This window comes from Oncorhynchus tshawytscha, linkage group LG10, assembly GCF_018296145.1.
Source record: "Oncorhynchus tshawytscha isolate Ot180627B linkage group LG10, Otsh_v2.0, whole genome shotgun sequence".
NCBI lineage: Eukaryota > Metazoa > Chordata > Actinopteri > Salmoniformes > Salmonidae > Oncorhynchus > Oncorhynchus tshawytscha.
In genome coordinates, this window is record NC_056438.1 from 53138005 (window position 1) to 53158019 (window position 20015).

Genomic DNA, 20015 nt, shown 5'->3' on the forward strand with positions numbered 1-20015 from the left:
TATATATTGAGATCTGACCGCAAACCTCCTGCAGTAAACCTCATCGGACCCCCTTTGAGAACCCCTGTGATAGATGACATGTACAATAAATAAACAGTAAAAAAAAAAAACACTGATATTAGACTATTTTTGTTGTTGTTGATTATTAGACTATTCGATCAATATTTATGGTTTAAAGTTCACGTATCCACGAGATGGCGCTTGGAAATCCCTTTTCAAAAATCCCTCCCTGAGTTTGACCTATCTTGACAATGATAATTTCCTGTTAGAAAAATGAGAAAGGGGCTGAGCCAGAGGGCTGAACCATGATCCTGTCTTGTGTGCGTGTAGAGGCGAAACATTCTGAAGCGGGATCTGGTGAAGTGTTACGTTGGAAGGACGTCATGCAGTGTACGGGACTGGTACATCCAATTTAAATAATTACGGATGTCGAATTGGGAAACGGGTGAGGAAAAATGTCTGTAATATAACCGAAAACGAATAACGAAAGTGTGCTGTCATTTTGGTTCATTTGCAGCTCATTGGCCACTGAGCAGGTTGACAGGTCGACCAACTCAGGTGAGCGCTTTGCTCCGAACTATGATTCAATCAATCGAAATCTTTCCTCGGCCGCTGTGGTTGCAACATTTTGACAGTGGTAACATTGCAACGTTTCTCAGTGTGTTTGTATTACATTGTAGAAGATACGTTGTGTTTGTAAGTGTGAAATGTTTGTCTGTCGCTTATTCTCTTCTCTCTATTCTGTGTAGAGTGGAAATGAGAAGAGCGGTGGCGGCAAAGAGTGGAGCTCAAGGAAAGGAGCCTGGAAAGACAACTTCCACAGGACCAACAACGGCCAGGGAAAATGGACCGAGTTTACCAACAACCCCGATATCTCCAGTCAGCCCCACGACACCAATAATAGCCCCGGTGGATCTGAAAGATGAGCCACAGTCTCCCGTCACAGATGCCACTCAGATGTTGATAAAATGTGCCAAGTCCTTCATCGTTATTTTCCCCATTTATGTGTTGGGATATTTTGATTTCAGTTTCAGTTGGGTTTTAGTAGGGCTTACCATCTTTTTCTGGTGGAGAAGACATCAAGGCCACAAAAACAACAGACTGACCCGTTCCCTGGCATTCTTGGAGCATGAAGATAAAACTGTCAAACAAAGTTTGGCGACCTCTGAGTTGCCACCATGGGTAAGAATGACATTATTTTGTTTTATTGAGTTGAACATTTTAACAGTTCTAACACGCCTAACTTATTCCTGGTCAGTTGTAACATATGATTAGGGTTATGAATGTTATTTACCCCACAGCTCAACTGTAATCAGTTGCACAGTATTTTTTAGTGTTGATAGGATAAGGTCATACAAAGGTTCTGGGGGAGTCATCGGCAATGTAACCTATAATTTTGTTCGGTAATGAGCCAATTTGAAAGTTGTGAAAATGGTGGTGTTTGATGCAAGAAACCACTTTACAAAATAGAATGCATTATTATTATTCCCATACCATTATTACAGAAAATCGGACAAATTATGCTACACTCTGCCTATTGGCTATTTAGGCCTGAATAAACTCTCAAAATACACCACTGCCCCTTTAAGACAAAAAAAGCTGATTACCTGACTTGCTTTTCAAAGATGTCTAGAAATGTACACGTTTTGTGCTCTTGTAGGAAGCAATCACTACCCTATTGCTGACTACAAATGATCTATAACTGGGCTAATAACTCACTAACTAGTAAAGGATATTAACAAAATGTGCACATGTGGCTACATGCAGCTTTCTCTTTGATCTCAAAATAAGCAGGTCTACTCAAGACCACAGCTGTAAACACAGTCCATTTCAGAGTAAATGGCACAGATCCATATATGGCTATGGTCTATTTGCATATAGGCCTACTGCAGCTCTTTTTTTAATGTATTTTATTTATTTCACCTTTTATTTTTTATTGAATTTGTATTTCACCTTTATTTAACCAGGTAGGCAAGTTGAGAACAAGTTCTCATTTACAATTGCGACCTTGCCAAGATAAAGCAAAGCAGTTCGACACATACAACAACACAGAGTTACACATGGAGTAAAACAAACATACAGTCAATAATACAGAACGAAAATAAGTCTATATACAATGTGAGCAAATGAGGTGAGAAGGGAGGTAAAGGCAAAACAAAAGGCCACGGTGGCAAAGTAAATACAATATAGCAAGTAAAACACTGGAATGGTAGATTTGCAGTGGAAGAATGTGCAAGGTAGAGATAGAAATAATGGGGTGCAAAGAAGCTAAATAAATACATACAGTAGGGGGAGAGGTAGTTGTTTGGGCTAAATTATAGATGGGCTATGTACAGGTGCAGTAATCTGTGAGCTGCTCTGACAGCTGGTACTTAAAGCTAGTGAGGGAGATAAGTGTTTCCAGTCTCAGAGATTTTTGTAGTTCGTTCCAGTCATTGGCAGCAGAGAACTGGAAGGAGAGGCGGCCAACGGATGAATTGGTTTTGGGGGTGACCAGAGAGATATACCTGCTGTAGCGCGTGCTACAGGTGGGTGCTGCTATGGTGACCAGCGAGCTGAGATAAGGGTGGACTTTACCTAGCAGGGTCTTGTAGATGACCTGGAGCCAGTGGGTTTGGCGACGAGTATGAAGCGAGGGCCAGCCAACGAGAGTGTACAGGTCGCAGTGGTGGATAGTATATCGGGCTTTGGTGACAAAACGGATGGCACTGTGATAGACTGCATCCAATTTATTGAGTATGGTATTGGAGGCTATTTTGTAAATGACATCGCCAAAGTCGAGGATCGGTAGGATGGTCAGTTTTACAAGGGTATGTTTGGCAGCATGAGTGAAGGATGCTTTATTGCGAAATAGGAAGCCAATTCTAGATTTAACTTTGGATTGGAGATGTTTGATGTGAGCCTGGAAGGAGAGTTTACAGTCTAACCAGACACCTAGGTATTTGTAGTTGTCCACATATTCTAAGTCAGAACCGTCAAGAGTAGTGATGCTAGTCGAGCGGGCGGGTGCGGGCAGCGAACGGTTGAAAAGCATGCATTTAGTTTTACTAGCGTTTAAGAGCAGTCGGAGGCCACAGAAAAAGTGTTGTATGGTTTGTTAACACAGTGATTGTTTATGCCATACGGGTCTGTGAAGAGGAAGGGCTGAGTCTTGCTTCTCAATGCAATAGAATCCTACTCCAATGTGTTCTGCCTACAACAAAATCTCTTGCATATTTCATTTTGTTATGTTGCATTAAAAGTGGTTAATGTTTTGTTGTTTCGATCAACAGTAAACGGAAAAGTTGATGGTGATAACTAACAGGGGAAAATCCAGACAGTTGAGTGAAGTTCAATCTCGTGGTTATCTCCTTGGGCTGATATTTCTTCTGCGCAGCAGTCCTGGTGCTACCGCACTGATGCAGTTTAGAGGGAACATTGATCATCAGTCACCACCAGTCTCAGCTCACCTAATGCAAACTACTGCTTATCACTGAGGACTGGTCAAGTCCACTAAGGAGACAAGTGCCCAGTAACCAATGGTATTATTTTAGGCCCAGCTCTGTTGACATGATGTAATGATGACTGGAGACAGAGGTTACGTCCCAAATGGCAACCTATTGCCTATGTATTGCGCTACTTTTGATCAGAGCACTATGGGCCCTGGTCAAAAGTGGTGCACTATATAGGGAGGTAATGTGCCATTTGGAACGCATCCCAGAGTATCCCTCCATTACATGATTTACAACTTCACACAGGCTCACAACAAATTAAGACCTAATCCTTGGTCTTTGTGTGAGGGTTTTCGATTATTCTGTTTGGGTGTGACGTACTCGCCCTTTCGTCTGCAGGGGTCGAGGCTGTTGGGTCTGTTGTTTACTAGATGGCCATCTGTCTTTCCAATTTTCACTTTTCTATTTCTACCCTGAATTCTTGTTGTGGACAGACTGAGGTTTCCTCATTGAGATAGTGTTTTGGTGGAGGGTGTAGTCCTGTCACAGGTCTACATACTTGGCTGTTACGCTGTTGGGTGCAGTCTGTTGGGTTTTGTGTAGGGCTGTCAAACAATTAACATAATTAAGATGCAAGTAACATGACTAGCTAGCTAAAGAATGTTGTTAGTTATCAAACCAGAAAATAGCAGCTTGAGAGTATTTTAAAACGGCCTGCGACATGCGCATGAATCTGCAGCAGAACCCCCCCCCAGTAATATTGGGCACAACTTCACATGATTTGGGCTATAGGCACATGGTCATTGACTGTTAGCTGGGTTCCATGTTGTGTTCTGCACTTAAAAGGGTCCGTGCAGAGAAACACGTTCGCTTAAAAGGATGAAGAAATGCTATGAAGAAATGGAGACCTGATGAACGGCGGCAAAAAAATGAACGCGATCAAAATGTCACGTGTTTAATGCGTAAACTTAGACGGCCCTAGTTTTGTGGCGTAATATAAATTGTATTTTTGTGACATGAGATAAATAGCCTTAATTCAGAGTGAGAGTGTCGAGCAGTATGATGTATTGGGCTGTGAGTGTAACATCTTAATAGAGGTCGACCGATTATGATTTTTCAACGCCGATACCAATTATTGGAGGACCAAAAAAAGCCGATACCGATTAATCGGACGGTTTTTATTTATTATTTATTTATTTGTAATAATGACAATTACAACAAAACTGAATTAACACTTTTTTAAACTTAATATAATACATCAATATAATCAATTTAGCCTCAAATAAATAATGAAACATGTTCAATTTGGTTTAAATAATGCAAAAACAAAGTGTTGGAGAAGAAAGTAAAAGTGCAATATGTGCCATGTAAAAAAAGCTAACATTTAAGTTCCTTGCTCAGAACATGAGAACATATGAAAGCTGGTGGTTCCAATATTCCCAGGTAAGAAGTTTTAGGTTGTAGTTATTATAGGAATTATAGGACTATTTCTCTCTATACCATTTGTATTTCATATACCTTTGACTATTGGATGTTCTTATATTGCCAGTGTAACAGTATAGCTTCCGTCCCCCTCCTCGCCCCTACCTGGGCTCGAACCAGGAACACATCGACAACAGCCACCCTCGAAGCATCGTTACCCATCACTCCACAAAAGCCGTGGCCCTTGCAGAGCAAGGGGAACAACTACTCCAAGTTTCAGAGCGAGTGACGTCACCGATTGAAACGCTATTAGTGCGCACCCTGCTAACTAGCTAGCCATTTCACATCAGTTATACCAGCCTAATCTCGGGAGTTGATAGGCTTGAAGTCATAAACAGCTCAATGCTTGAAGCATTGTGAAGAGCTGCTGGCAAAACACACGAAAGTGCTGTTTGAATGAATGCGTTTGAGCCTGCTGCTGCCTACCATCGCTCAGTCAGACTGCTCTATCAAATATCAAATCATAGACTTAATTATAACATAATAACACACAGAAATACAAGCCTTTGGTCATTAATATGGTTGAATCCGGAAACTATCATTTCGAAAACAAAACGTTTATTCTTTCAGTAAAATACGGAACCGTTCCGCATTTTATCTAACGGGTGGCAACCCTATGTCTAAATATTGCTGTTACATTGTACAACCTTCAATGTTATGTCAGAATTATGTACAATTCTGGCAAATTAATTACTGTCTTTGTTAGGAATAAATGGACTTGACACAGTTCGCAACGAGCCAGGCGGCCCAAACTGCTGCATATACCCTGACTGCTTGCACAGAACGCAAGAGAAGTGACACAATTTCCCTAATTATAAGAAATTCATGTTAATTCATATTAACTAAATATTCAGGTTTAAAAATATATCCTTGTGTATTGATTTTAAAGAAAGGCATTGATATTTATGGTTAGGTTTGGTGCAACGACAGGGCTAAATCATCACCCGTTTGGCGAAGTAGGCTGTGATTCGATGAGAAATTAACAGGCACCGCTTCGATTATATGCAACGCAGGACATGCTAGATAAACTAGTAATATCATCAACCATGTGTAGTTAACTAGTGATTATGTGAAGATTGATTGTTTTTTATAAATGTAATGCTAGCTAGCAACTTACCTTGGCTTCTTGCTGCCCTCGTGTAACAGGTAGTCAGCCTGCCACGCAGGTGGTTAGAGCGTTGGACTTGTAACCGTAAGGTTGCAAAAATGAATCCCTGAGCTGACAAGTTAAAAATCTGTCATTCTGCCCCTGAACAAGGCAGTTAACCCACCGTTCCTAGGCCTTCATTGAAAATAAGAATGTGTTCTTAACTGAATCGCCTAGTTAAATTTCCGATTGTTATGATAACTTGAAATCGGCCCTAATTAATCGGCCATTCCGATTAATTGGTTGACCTCTACATCTTAACTTTGCTTACTCAGACTTCATCTGAAGATCATAAAGGAGAGTTGTTACAGTATCTCGGAGGGATCAGGGAAGGGAAAAGTCCATTAACCTGATGAGGTAGTTGTCTGAACATTGTGACAGATTATCATTGTTCTTGGTTGGGATATAGTTGATCCCACTTGCCATTCTTAGGGTGGATTTACATTCGATCTTACTAGACTTATTTTACTATCTCTCTTCAACCTCCGATTTGCAACTTTTCTGTTTACACTAGCCTTGGATGTGGTGTAGCCCAAGCCACATTCCTGCTTCATGTGTGAGTGCAGCTATTAGCATACCGTAAATACTAGGGCCGTGACTATCAGTGTTGCGATACTCATTAGTATCGTGGCAAGGAAACAAAACATGAAGCGTAGTTAACTTCTTTAGTAAAACAGTCCTAATGTTGGAAACAAACATCCGTTTGTTGTCTTCCCGAGTCACATTTATTTATTTTCCAAACTATAGCACACACTATTTTACATACAGTAGGTTTTTAAAGGACCAAAGATTTAGGTTTCTTCATGTTTTAATTTTTGCCTTTGAAAAATGATTGTGATACCTGCTATCTTCACAGCCCTAGTAAATACCATGGAATATAGACAAACAAATAAGGATAGCAATTCAAACTATACAGGAGCTTCTCATCTATACCATATTGCATATAGTGTTGCACACTCGATTAATGCAAATGATTCACAAATGTGTGGATATTTTAAAAGCCTTTCATTTTCAATTTGGCTAACAGAGCAAAAATGGTGTCTACTGGTATTAAGGTAATTCTTGCATGGTGTGGGAGAGCCATTGTCTTTGCACTACCACTCAGGGGGGTGTAGGTGGTATAGATGTCTACCTCCGGAGGCAGTGTCGGAGACATCTCTTAGAGAGATTTGTGTCTAGATCCATCTCTTTAAACTACACAGGTATCTCTACTGGACCTAGTTTGTGTTGTCAACAGGGGGTGGAAGAAGATTAATCAAATAATTACATATAGAATCTCTATTAATTCAATAGGATCTCAATGGGCCTAGTCATAAAGATTTGTCAATAACTTTTATAATGTGTTTTACTGTGGCATAAACACAACCAGTCGTGATGTTTTTATCTGATTTGTCAATCACTTCAAAGGGCTCCTGTACTAGGCTACCTGTGTACTAGGCTACCTGTGTACTAGGCTACCTGTGTACTAGGCTACCTGTGTACTAGGCTACCCGTGTACTAGGCTACCCGTGTACTAGGCTACCCGTGTACTAGGCTACCCGTGTACTAGGCTACCCGTGTACTAGGCTACCCGTGTACTAGGCTACCCGTGTACTAGGCTACCCGTGCACGTTCATTCACTCACAACATATTACCAGCCTCCGATCAGTGGTGAAAGGGTAGACATATTTTACACCAAACAGCAAAAAGTGTAATCACATTTTGGCGATTTGTCTTTAGGCCAGAAGTGATGTGTCCACTGCTGTCTATACACGCATCTCGGTGTCAGCCACTCATCTCTGCCTTGGCAAAATGGCAGTGTTTTCGTCGAACTACATCGCATTTTGGAGCGTAGGCTATACCACCTGTTTAGGTCCATTCGCAAATGTTTCATGCCTCTGACATGCGGTAATGATTCATAGCGGTGACATTTTGTTTTCATTATTGTGATTGGCTCATGTTTTACCGGTACGGCGTACCGCCACTATTTATTTTGCCGGGACACCTCACTTTCACCCCTGGTCGGCGAAGCAGTGTAGTGTAGTGTAATGATGCCCTTATTTGTATGGGTACCCACTTAATCAGCCAGCTAGATCAATGCTGCTACTCAACATGTTTGTTTCCCAACTTCAAACAACAGTTCACTTTCCCCACATCACTGTGCTTGACAGTAGCTCAACAGCCCTCATGGAGAGACTATGTAGGTCTATACTGGCCCCTATACCTATTAGGTCCTGCTGTGTCAGAGCAGCTCTGAAGGTCCTGGGGATGGGCTGATTTCCATTAGGTTAGGAGGGAGGGAGGAGAATACGGCTAAATTCTAGAAGACCGAGCTTCCTTCCGGTAATATATCGTCAGCGGAAGACCAACATGAATTCTGTTGGGATATCCCATCATTCTGACACTGTAGGGTGTGCAATAAAAAAAACACATGTTTTGAACAATGGGTAAAATTGCGTGTTAATTGTGTAGCTAGTCGTGTAAGAAACCAATAGTCCATACCTCATGTCTCCATCATAATCCGTTTGAAACTTCTTGGAGTTTTTACCCTTGTAGGATGGTCAGAATTAGGACGACTAATGTAAATCAATGGAGGCAAGAGAAAAAGTGGTCAAAAATCAGGAATATAGCGTCAGCTAGGCTGGATGCTGTGAGAGTTAAGGCTACCTGACAGACTGACCGTTGAACTTGTCATCTTTCTTGTCAAATCAGGAGGACATAATACAATATAGAGGTAAGATGGATTTCGATTTTGAGATATGACATGTAGAATTGCTTTATTCAGGTATTTATATGCCTTGTAATAGGTCCTTATTGTAGATCTGACAGGTTGACATTTCACTCTGACAGGTGGACAAGTCAGGGCAAGTACAGGCAGATTTGGTTAAGTAGCCTATACAGAACAATCAATTCCACACACAACTTGTCTTGGTTACTGTCAGAAACCTGCCCCTGTGTCTGACATTGAGAAAATCAGAAGTAAGCAGCAAGCACTCTGTCAGGAGGAGTGGCATTGATTGTGACGTGATCCACAATACAATAGTTTGAGCTTTATTTGAAAGAAATGCAGCAGGCCTTGCCCTCCTCTAGACTAGGACTGTATCCCAAATGGTACCCTATTCCCTAAATAGTGCACTACTTTTGGCCAGAGTCCTATAGGCCCTGTTCACTACAAAGGGAATTGGGTGCCATTTGCGACACAGCCAGACTAGGTCTCAGCAAATATGCCTGGAATCAGGCTTGAAACAGTGTGGGCTGCAACTCAGCCTGTTGAGCCAGTAATGTCTCAGAGTGGATGGACAGTTTTTTTTTTCTGTTTTTTTTCTCCTTTTTTACAGAAATGCACACTTACCAATAACTAGGCCTATTTCCTATATTTAAGGTGGCTTGCTATCTATATAGATGTCATGCATCTCTCTGATTCAGAGGGGTTGGGTTAAATGCTGAAGACACATTTTCAGTTGAATACATTCAGTTATACAACTGACTAGGTATCCCCTTTTTCATAGTCTATTCCTCTGAGCCAATATAAGCCTCCCTCTCTCTCTGTTTTGCACTTTCCAATTGTGTGTCATCATGGTGTGTCAAAATTTTTTTGTTGAACAGAGAGCCTTGATTATTTCAAATGTGCAGACCCTGTGCTGTTTTTTATGACCGCCACTACCTTCACAGAGTCTCATGGGAGCGATGAGTGTTGAACACAGCCTTGTGCTGTCGAGTTTGGCCTCTGACTACAGGGAGAGGAGAATAGGCTTTGTTTGACTATTGTTCAAACCTACAGTCATGGGATCAAAGTAATGTACTGCTGTTGCATATGACCCTAATCACCTCCACACACGGTCTCTTATAGGAGTGACAGGTCTCAGTGACCTGGAGAAGGAAAGACATTCCAGTCATCATCACAGTGATATGACTGACACATTTATGGGGGATCTAAGGACAACACACACAACCATGCAGGAGCTTTTACAAGGTGATTTTCCTCGTTATTATACCATGTGTACCACCACCCTGAGACACAATATATTTCCTGTGTTGCCTGTATAGTACTTTAGGCTATGTAGTATAGAGCCAGATCCTGCTCTAGTTACTCTCATGCATGTTTCCCCTATATACATTAAGCAGAGGTGCACCGCTTCCTAGTGGATGACCTGCTCATGGCATGGCAGATACTGTAGCTCATGTGCCACAAAGGCCTGTGAAGGTCTGTGATTTGATACTCTCCACAATGGCTCTCTCTGGTTCCTGTGGTGATTTATATGTCCCTCTCCACCCTGCCATAAAGGCTGAAAAATATGTGGGAACAACTGTCTTGTCATATAGTATGTCCTGTCCTGCAACATTTACCTCCCACCATTGATATAAACTCAGCAAAAAAAAAAAAGAAACATCCCTTTTTCAGGACCCTGTCTCTCAAAGATAATTTGCAAAAATCCAAATAACTTCACAGATCTTCATAGGAAAGGGTTTAAACACTGTTTCCCATGCTTGTTCAATGAACCATAAACAATTAATGAACATGCACTAGTGGAACGGTCGTTAAGACACTAACAGCTTACAGACGGTAGGCAATTAAAGTCACAGTTATGGAAACTTGGGACACTAAAAAGGCCTTTCTACTGACTCTGAAAGACACCAAAAGAAAGACGCCCAGGGTCCCTGCTCATCTGCGTGAACGTGCCTTAGGCATGCTGCAAGGAGGCATGAGGACTGCAGATGTGGCCAGGGCAAATAAATTACAATGTCCGTACTGTGAGACGCCTAAGACAGCGCTACAGGGAGACAGGACGGACAGCTCATCGTCCCCGCAGTGGCAGACCACGTGTAACAACACCGGCACAGGATCGGTACATCTGAATATCACACCTGTGGGACAGGTACAGGATGGCGACAACAACTGCCTGAGTTACACCAGGAACGCACAATCCCTCCATCAGTGCTCAGACTGTCCGCAATAGGCTGAGAGAGGCTGGACTGAGGGCTTGTAGGCCTATTGTAAGGCAGGTCTTCACCAGACATTACCGGCAACAACGTTGCCTATGGGCACAAACCCACTGTCGCTGGACCAGACAGGACTGGCAAAAAAGTGCTCTTCACTGACAGGTCGTAGTTTTGTCTCACCAGGCGTGATGGTCGGATTTGCGTTTATCGTCGAAGGAATGAGCGTTACACCGAGGCCTGTACTCTAGAGGTGGAGGGTCCGTCTTGGTCTGAGGCGGTGTGTCACAGCATCATCGGACATAGCTTGTTGTCATTGCAGGCAATCTCAACGCTGTGCGTTACAGGGAAGACATCCTCCTCCCTCCTGACATGACCCTCCAGCATGACAATGCCACCAGCCATACTGCTCGTTCTGTGCGGGATTTCCTGCAAGACAGGAACGTCAGTGTTCTGCCATTGCCAGCGAAGAGCCCGGATCTCAATCCCATTGAGCACGTCTGGGACCTGTTAGATTGGAGGGTAAGGGCTAGGGCCATTCCACCAGAAATGTCCGGGAACTTGCAGGTGCCTTGGTGAAAGAGTGGGGTAGCATCTCACAGCAAGAACTGGCAAATCTGGTGCAGTCTATGAGGAGGAGATGCACTGCAGTACTTAATGCAGCTGGTGGCCACACCAGATACTGACTGTTACTTTTGATTTTGACCCCTCCCTTTGTTCAGGGACACATTATTCAATTTCTGTTAGTCGAACTTGTTCAGTTTATGTCTCAGTTGTTGAATCTTGTTATGTTCACAAACATATTTACACATGTTAATTTTGCTGAAAATAAACACAGTTGATAGTGAGGACGTTTTCTTTTTTTTGCTGAGTTTATTGCTTTCTGACTACTGACCTGACTACTTTCCACAGTAGCAGAAAGGGCTAAACCTGCAACCTCTGGTTGAGTTGGAAGTTGGAGCTGTCGCTTTTGACCCGCTGCTCTGTAATGCGTCAGACACAGTTACTGCTACTGACTTTTGACCTAGTAAGCAAACAGAAGATCTGAGTGTGATAGTTTCATGGCACTAGGACCTTTTTTCTTTTTTTACTGTAATAATACTGACATCTGTCACAAATGCACTATTCTGAAGGCAACACTAGTCACGTCCTAACCAACAAAATGTAAATAGCTGGTGAGAGCAAGACGACCAGTGTAATTCCATGTCTAGGCCTATACAGTATATTACAATTTCATTTTTTGTTATTATAGTGTTTCTCTCTCTCTTCATAGATAATCCCACAGAACACAAATCTCGTAAATTGTTCCTGTGACTGTATGTGTCCACTGATAGCACTTTTGTGTGTGTGTGTGTGTGTGTGTGTGTGTGTGTGTGTGTGTGTGTGCGCTACCCACCCAAGAGGAAATGCCTGCGTTAGAGGCAAGAGAGGGTATCCTGGTGAGGTTAAGGTGAAGGGAGAACCAGCCACCTCTTCCCTCCATTCTACTGGCCAATATACAGTCACTTGATAATGATAGATGACCTCTGATCGCAGGTTTGCTACTAACGGGACTCTCAACTGCAATATTCTCAGCTTTTCTGAAACATTGCTCACGGACAAGATACCCCCCCATGGCTGTCCAACTGTCTCATCAACAACAACTGGTGTGCTGACTCGAGCGCGGTGGAAGTATCAACTCATTGATCACAGTCTTGGAATACCTAATGGTCAAATGCCGACCCTTCTACCTCCCGAGGGAGTTTTCAGCTGTTATCGTCATTGTTTTATATATACCACCTTAGTATAAGAAAAATAACAATCTGGCACTTGTGCTGACATTACTTCCAGAGGCAGTTTGGAACTTGGTAGTGAGTGTTGCATCCGAGAACAGACGATTTCTACGTGCTACGTGCGTCAGCACACGGCGGTCCCGTTCTGTGAGCTTGTCTCGTCTGCCACTTCGGGGCTGAACCGTTATTTCTCCTAGACATTTCCACTTCACAATAACGCACTTACAGTTGATTGGGGCAGCTTAAGCAGGGCATAAATTTGACGAACTGACTTGTTGGAAAGGTGGCATCCTATGATGTTGCAACATTGAAAGTCACTGAGCTCTTCAGTAAGGCTGTCAGAAACAGGTGTGGCTGAAATAGCCAAATCCACTAATTTGAAGGCGTGTCTACATACATTTGGTGATGTACTATATCTACCTCTATCACTCCAGTATCCCTGCATATAGTAAATATGGTACTGGAACTGACCCTGTATATAGTAAATATGGTACTGGAACTGACCCTGTATATAGTATGCTTGCTTACTTGATCATGTTCATCTTGTTTTTGTCCTATCTTGTTATTTTTAGTACTACATTGATATTGATTACTGCATTGCTGGCTTTAGAGCTTGTAAGAAAGGCCTTTCACTATGCATGTGACATTAAAACTATATAGGGATTAGGGTGCCATTTGGGGCGTATTCCCTCATGACTCTCCCATGAGCTGTCATAAGGTGAGATGACCACAATGCTCCACCTCACATGAGATAGGCCCTCTACATTGGTTTATATTTACATACTGTACTAAGATACGCCATAACACCATGAACTATAAGCCTATCGCCATACAAACAAATGACAATAAGGCTTGAAGGAGCTTTCTAAATAACCCATGTTTATTTTATTATTAAACCATTTTATTCATGATCCTCTGTGTGTTTTCCGTGGCACCAAAAACAAGAGTTCCCCCTTCAATGGGCACTCTGAGTCTGTTGGTTGGAAACCAGACTGACAAGTTCAGTCAAACCAGGAAATTACTTCTCCTGTGAGGAATTACAACAAACTTTTGCTTTTATTTTCCACTGTGTGGGATCTCTCACTCTCAAGGCAGGCTGAAATATGCTGCTAGTCAAACTCTTGTTTGTCTACTACAGACCCTAAAAAGGAAAGCAACATCCTGATAATGTGTCATTGAAGGGGGAACTTTATCTGGGAAATGAATCGGTTGTCTTCGGTTGTGACAAGGAAATCAAATCTGATTGTACAATATAATGCAGACTCGTGCCTGGCTATTTGGGATTGAGTTCATGGTATTACAGTCAAATAGCATCCCTATGCATTGGAACTGCTCTGGGGTGAGGTTTCCCCTATGTAGTAAAGATCTAGGATCAGCTTCTCCTCCCCCAATCCCAACCTTCACCAGTTGGCGTTTTCCATGTAACTTACCCAGGATCAGTGTTTACAGGCATCTTCACCCTACACCCATTCAAACCATACTTGTCCAGTTTCTTTACTTCATTGATAGAGCAATACTACTTTAACACTCCACCACTACTTTGACATAGTTCCTTTCATCATTGAACTGATCTAATCTGTATTTGAGTACATCCCAATTACCCTGCTCAGTGCCTATAGAATTGAGTTACTCTCTGTCTCAATATGAGCCCAGGATTGCTCTCTGAACAGTCAAGCTTGTGTATGAGGCGTGACTGTTGCGCGTTCCAAGTTGCACCCGATTCCCTATATAGTGCACTACTTTAAAAGCGGTGCGCTATGTAGTGAATAGGGTGCCATTTGGGATGCTGTCGGCCTGCAGAAGCTCTGTCTGTGCAACTGCATGTCTGTCATTCGACTCCCTGCCTCAGCAATCTCAAAGTGGCTTGGTGCTGCTGTTCTCACGCTGTCAGCCTTAGACAGCAATACTGCAGCATTGTCTCTGAATGCACAGAATCAGCACTTCCTTCCTCTCTAAGCTTTACATTTGGTGCTTTTAAACCACACCGTCGTCATCATTTTCATCTTCTCCTTCCTCATCATTCCTAGACAGCCACAGATATCAAAGCTCTATAATAAGAGGATTTAATGTTGAGGGATTGTTCTGGAAAAGAAGTGGGATTGCTGTTTTGTATCGGTTCTGTGTGTGTGGACTGTTGATAGAACTGCAGATGCCAGGGAGTCCTCATTGATTGGAGTGTTCTGTGTACTGTAACAGTGTCTGGTTTGTCTTGAACAGATATAGGGAGTGTACAGGGAGATGACTATAGAGCTTGGCCTGGATAGCTGCATAAAACACTACCTAAAAAAAAAAGGGATGTGCTGTGTGTATGTGTTAGTGTATTAGTAGAATCCCAGCATCATACAACAGACACTACAGTATCCTGTCACGTGTCAGTTGGGTCACTGTCTATTGGTTTACTGAAAGTCTGTAATCATTTCACACACGTTTTTGACTAACTACGAATGAGACATGACATGTTGCATCTACCCAGCTGTATCTCTGATCAGACAGGAATATGAACTGATCAATGTTATTCTCTTTCATTCCAGGTTCATTATCCAGATGTGGAGAGGGTGGAATGGCTCAACAAGGTACTGAACATCTTCACTGCAGTGTCCTACAGTATACTGACCAGACCTGGATTCAAATTCTATTGGAGATCTTTCAAATACTTTGAGTGTTTGCTCTAGCCTGCCTAACAGATGGGTGGGTTTTGCAGTTTTGGGACTATCCTATTGGTCTTTCAACCCAGGCAAGCTCAATCAAGAACAGATGATAAAGTATTTAAAATAATATTTGAACCCAGGTCTGATACCAACTTCCCCTGCTGCAGCACTTCCCCTGCTGCAGCACTTCCCCTGCTGCAGCACTTCCCCTGCTGCAGCATTTCCCCTGCTGCAGCACTTCCCCTGCTGCAGGCGTGCTGGGAGGCAGGCAGGGCTGAGAGGCGGGGAGGTGGGCGGGGAAGCTGGCTGAGAGGCGGGGAAGCTGGCTGAGGGGCGGGGAAGCTGGCTGAGAGGCGGGGAAGCTGGCTGAGAGGCGGGGAAGCTGGCTGAGAGGCGGGGAAGCTGGCTGAGAGGCGGGGAAGCTGGCTGAGAGGCGGGGAAGCTGGCTGAGAGGCGGGGAAGCTGGCTGAGAGGCGGGGAAGCTGGCTGAGAGGCGGGGAAGCTGGCTGAGAGGCGGGGAAGCTGGCTGAGAGGCGGGGAAGCTGGCTGAGAGGCGGGCAGGCAGGCAGGGCTGGGAAGCGAGCAGGCAGGGCTGGGAGGCAGGCAGGCGGGGCTGGGAGGCAGGCAGGCGGGGCTGGGAAGCGAGCAGGCGGGGCTGGGAGGCAGGCAGGCAGGCAGGGCTGGGAGGCGAGCAGGCAGGGCTGGGAAGCGAGCAGGCAGGGCTGGGAAGCGAGCAGGCAGGCGGGCTGGGAAGCGAGCAGGCAGGCGGGCTGGGAAGCGAGCAGGCAGGCGGGCTGGGAAGCGAGCAGGCAGGCGGGCAGGGCTGGGAGGCGGCCGGGCTGGGGAGCGGACAGGCAGGCAGGGCTGGGAGGCGGCCGGGCTCGGGAGCGGACAGGCAGGCAGGGCAGGGCTGGGCTGGGAGGCGGCCGGGCTCGGGAGCGGACAGGCAGGCAGGCAGGCAGGGCAGGGCTGGGCTGGGAGGCGGCCGGGCTCGGGAGCGGACAGGCAGGCAGGCAGGGCAGGGCAGGGCTGGGCTGGGCTGGGAGGCGGCCGGGCTCGGGAGCGGACAGGCAGGCAGGCAGGGCAGGGCTGGGCTGGGAGGCGGCCGGGCTCGAGAGCGGACGGGCAGGGCTGGGCTGGGAGGCGGCCGGGCTCGGGAGCGGACGGGCAGGGGCTGAGCTGGGAGGCGGCCGGGCTCGGGAGCGGACGGGCAGGGCTGGGCTGGGAGGCGGCCGGGCTCGGGAGCGGACAGGCAGGCAGGGCAGGGCTGGGCTGGGAGGCGGCCGGGCTCGGGAGCGGACAGGCAGGCAGGCAGGGCTGGGCTGGGCTGGGCTGGGCTGGGCTGGGCTGGGCTGGGCTGGGCTGGGCTGGGAGGCGGCCGGGCTCGGGAGCGGACAGGCAGGGCTGGGCTGGGAGGCGGACGGGCTCGGGAGCGGACAGGCAGGCAGGCAGGGCTGGGCTGGGAGGCGGACGGGCTCGGGAGCGGACAGGCAGGCTGGGCTGGGAGGCGGACGGGCTCGGGAGCGGACAGGCAGGCAGGGCTGGGCTGGGAGGCGGACGGGCTCGGGAGCGGACAGGCAGGCAGGGCTGGGCTGGGAGGCGGACGGGCTCGGGAGCGGACAGGCAGGCAGGGCTGGGCTGGGAGGCGGACGGACTCGGGAGCGGACAGGCAGGCAGGGCAGGGCTGGGCTGGGAGGCGGACGGGCTCTGGAGCGGACAGGCAGGCAGGGCTGGGCTGGGAGGCGGACGGGCTCGGGAGCGGACAGGCAGACAGGGCTGGGGAGCGGGCAGGCTGGGGAGCGGGCGGGCTGGGGAGCGGGCGGGGCTGTGGAGCGGGCAGGGCTGGGAGGCGGGCGGGCGGGCTGGGGGCAGGGCTGGGAGGCGGGCGGGCGGGCTGGGGGCGGACAGGCAGGCAGGGCTGGGCTGGGAGGCGGACGGGCTCGGGAGCGGACAGGCAGGCAGGGCTGGGCTGGGCTGGGAGGCGGACGGGCTCGGGAGCGGACAGGCAGGCAGGGCAGGGCTGGGCTGGGAGGCGGACGGGCTCGGGAGCGGACAGGCAGGCAGGGCAGGGCTGGGCTGGGAGGCGGACGGGCTCTGGAGCGGACAGGCAGGCAGGGCTGGGCTGGGAGGCGGACGGGCTCGGGAGCGGACAGGCAGGCAGGGCTGGGGAGCGGGCGGGCTGGGGAGCGGGCGGGCTGGGGAGCGGGCGGGCAGGGCTGTGGAGCGGGCAGGGCTGTGGAGCGGGCAGGGCTGGGAGGCGGGCGGGCGGGCTGGGGGCAGGGCTGGGAGGCGGGCGGGCGGGCTGGGGGCAGGGCTGGGAGGCGGGCGGGCGGGCTGGGGGCGGACAGGCAGGCAGGGCTGGGCTGGGAGGCGGACGGGCTCGGGAGCGGACAGGCAGGCAGGGCTGGGCTGGGCTGGGAGGCGGACGGGCTCGGGAGCGGACAGGCAGGCAGGGCAGGGCTGGGCTGGGAGGCGGACGGGCTCGGGAGCGGACAGGCAGGCAGGGCAGGGCTGGGCTGGGAGGCGGACGGGCTCGGGAGCGGACAGGCAGGCAGGGCTGGGCTGGGAGGCGGACGGGCTCGGGAGCGGACAGGCAGGCAGGGCTGGGGAGCGGGCGGGCTGGGGAGCGGGCGGGCTGGGGAGCGGGCGGGCAGGGCTGTGGAGCGGGCAGGGCTGTGGAGCGGGCAGGGCTGGGAGGCGGGCGGGCGGGCTGGGGGCAGGGCTGGGAGGCGGGCGGGCTGGGGAGCGGACAGGCAGGCAGGGCTGGGCTGGGAGGCGGACGGGCTCGGGAGTGGACAGGCAGGCAGGGCTGGGCTGGGCTGGGCTGGGAGGCGGACGGTCTGATATAAATCGTCCCGTATCTGGAGCTCTGCTAACCCAGCTCCAGTACCAGCCTCCTTGGAGACCCTTCTCACTTCGAGAACTCACTGGAGAGGGAGGTGTTACTGTGACAAACAGACGTCTAGGGATTTAGTCCATGTTTCTAAGATGCAGTAGATAATAAAAAGTGCAACATTTTGTTTTCTTGACCTCTATTGGTTATTCAACAGTGTTAGAAGCTGTTGTTTTTATGGTAGAGTCAAAATGTGGTAAGGAACATCACTAAAACAAAGACGAGCCAATAAACTGTAGCAGGGACACACCCAAACAAAGAAAATGCGGCAGTTGAGATAATGGTAGGCAATTATGAGGCCATTTCCTACCTGTTAGCTATGACGCAGTAATGCTCCTAATTTTCCTTTTGAGGATTAAAGTATTTATCTTCAATTGAACAGTTTAATATTTAGTCCTATTAAATAAAACCATACAGAGAACAGGGACGTTACCTGTGTGGTGTGTCAGACAGACATTGAGCTATGAGAATATGACCCGTCTAACCCTGAGTCTTCCTCGTTGTCTCCCTCCCCAGACAGTGAAACAGATGTGGCCGTACATCTGTCAGTTTGTTGACAAGCTATTCAGAGAGACCATCGAGCCGGCTGTGAAGGGGGCTAACGCTCACCTCAGCTCCTTCTGCTTCACCAAGATCGACATGGGGGACAAGGTGAGACTGAGGCATTTAGATACATGTATGTTTGTGATGAGTTCTGGGGTCAATGTTACTGTTGGTTAGGTTCCCACTGTTATGTCAAGCCGTATGGAAAGCGTTCTATATCCCGTTATATAGGTGTTTGGTCTGTGTAATATAGTTAATAGGTGTTTACAGTCATTAGCCATATATCAACAATGTCCAGTTATGTTTCCTGCATGTACATTTTCATATTTGTTTTCATATTTGTTCACCTTGACGTGTGGTTGGACCAGTGCAGTTAGGGAGTTTTCCCTTGTTTGAGCACACAGAGGCACTTGTCAACCAGTTGGTCCTGCTTTGTCATCCCATCATCTCTCTCTCTCGCTCTCTCGCTTACTCCCGCTCTCTCTCTCTCTGCAGCCACTAAGGGTGAACGGGGTCAAAGTGTACACTGAGAATGTGGACAAACGACAGATTATCATGGACCTGGAGATTAGGTATAGTCACATGCACTGTGGTTCAATTTGAAGAGGTTTCTGATTTGATGTAATTGTGCATCATAACACACTGGTTTTGTTTATCTTTTCAGCTTTATTGGAAATACAGAGATTGATGTTGACATCAAGAAATACTACTGCAGAGCTGGTATAAAAAGTATACAGGTAGTCATGATTTTAATATCATACACATGAATACACTACATACTATTCTGAAATGTGACTTTCTCCCGCTATTGAAGAGTTGATATACCAGACCTGAGTTTGGAGAGGATCTGTCTGGTGCATTAGACTAACCATTAGCCACCGCCATATTTGGCTATGCATTATGTAAACTGCAGTTTTTCTCTCCACACAATATGTTGACATATATAGATAAGGATGAAAGGTGATTATACAATATTGGCAGAGGTTGCCCTTGCAAACCACCAGCATATTTGCTGTTCCGAGATCAGAGAGAGACAGTTATATTCAGAGTAGCCTACAGTAAAGATTGCAAACCCGTTGTCTATGGCTAGATTAAAGACTGTCATCTCAGGTGGTCTATGCGTCCACTCTGAAAGGCTGTTTAGGTATCAGTCCAGATTTCAGACTGTTTTGTTGGCTCCTA

The 20015-nt window shown here is 47.1% G+C and overlaps 1 protein-coding gene across 3 annotated transcripts in view; it reads left to right on the forward strand.

Annotated features, from left to right (window-relative positions):
• The first annotated feature begins 285 nt into the window (after positions 1 to 285).
• The window catches only part of LOC112260426 (extended synaptotagmin-2), a 55694-nt gene continuing 35964 nt past the window's right edge, over positions 286 to 20015 (forward strand). Inside the window, exons 1-7 of one of the 3 annotated variants that reach the window (XM_024435520.2) lie at positions 343 to 390; positions 518 to 558; positions 750 to 1182; positions 15281 to 15322; positions 18807 to 18941; positions 19329 to 19405; positions 19498 to 19570. In XM_024435520.2, coding sequence (XP_024291288.1) covers positions 757 to 1182; positions 15281 to 15322; positions 18807 to 18941; positions 19329 to 19405; positions 19498 to 19570 — 753 coding nt within the window. In that variant the 5' untranslated portion in view covers positions 343 to 390; positions 518 to 558; positions 750 to 756. Of the gene's footprint in view, positions 446 to 466; positions 638 to 749; positions 1183 to 15280; positions 15323 to 18806; positions 18942 to 19328; positions 19406 to 19497; positions 19571 to 20015 lie in introns of those variants that run through there. The other 2 variants (XM_024435519.2, XM_024435521.2) reach the window with 2 other exon arrangements.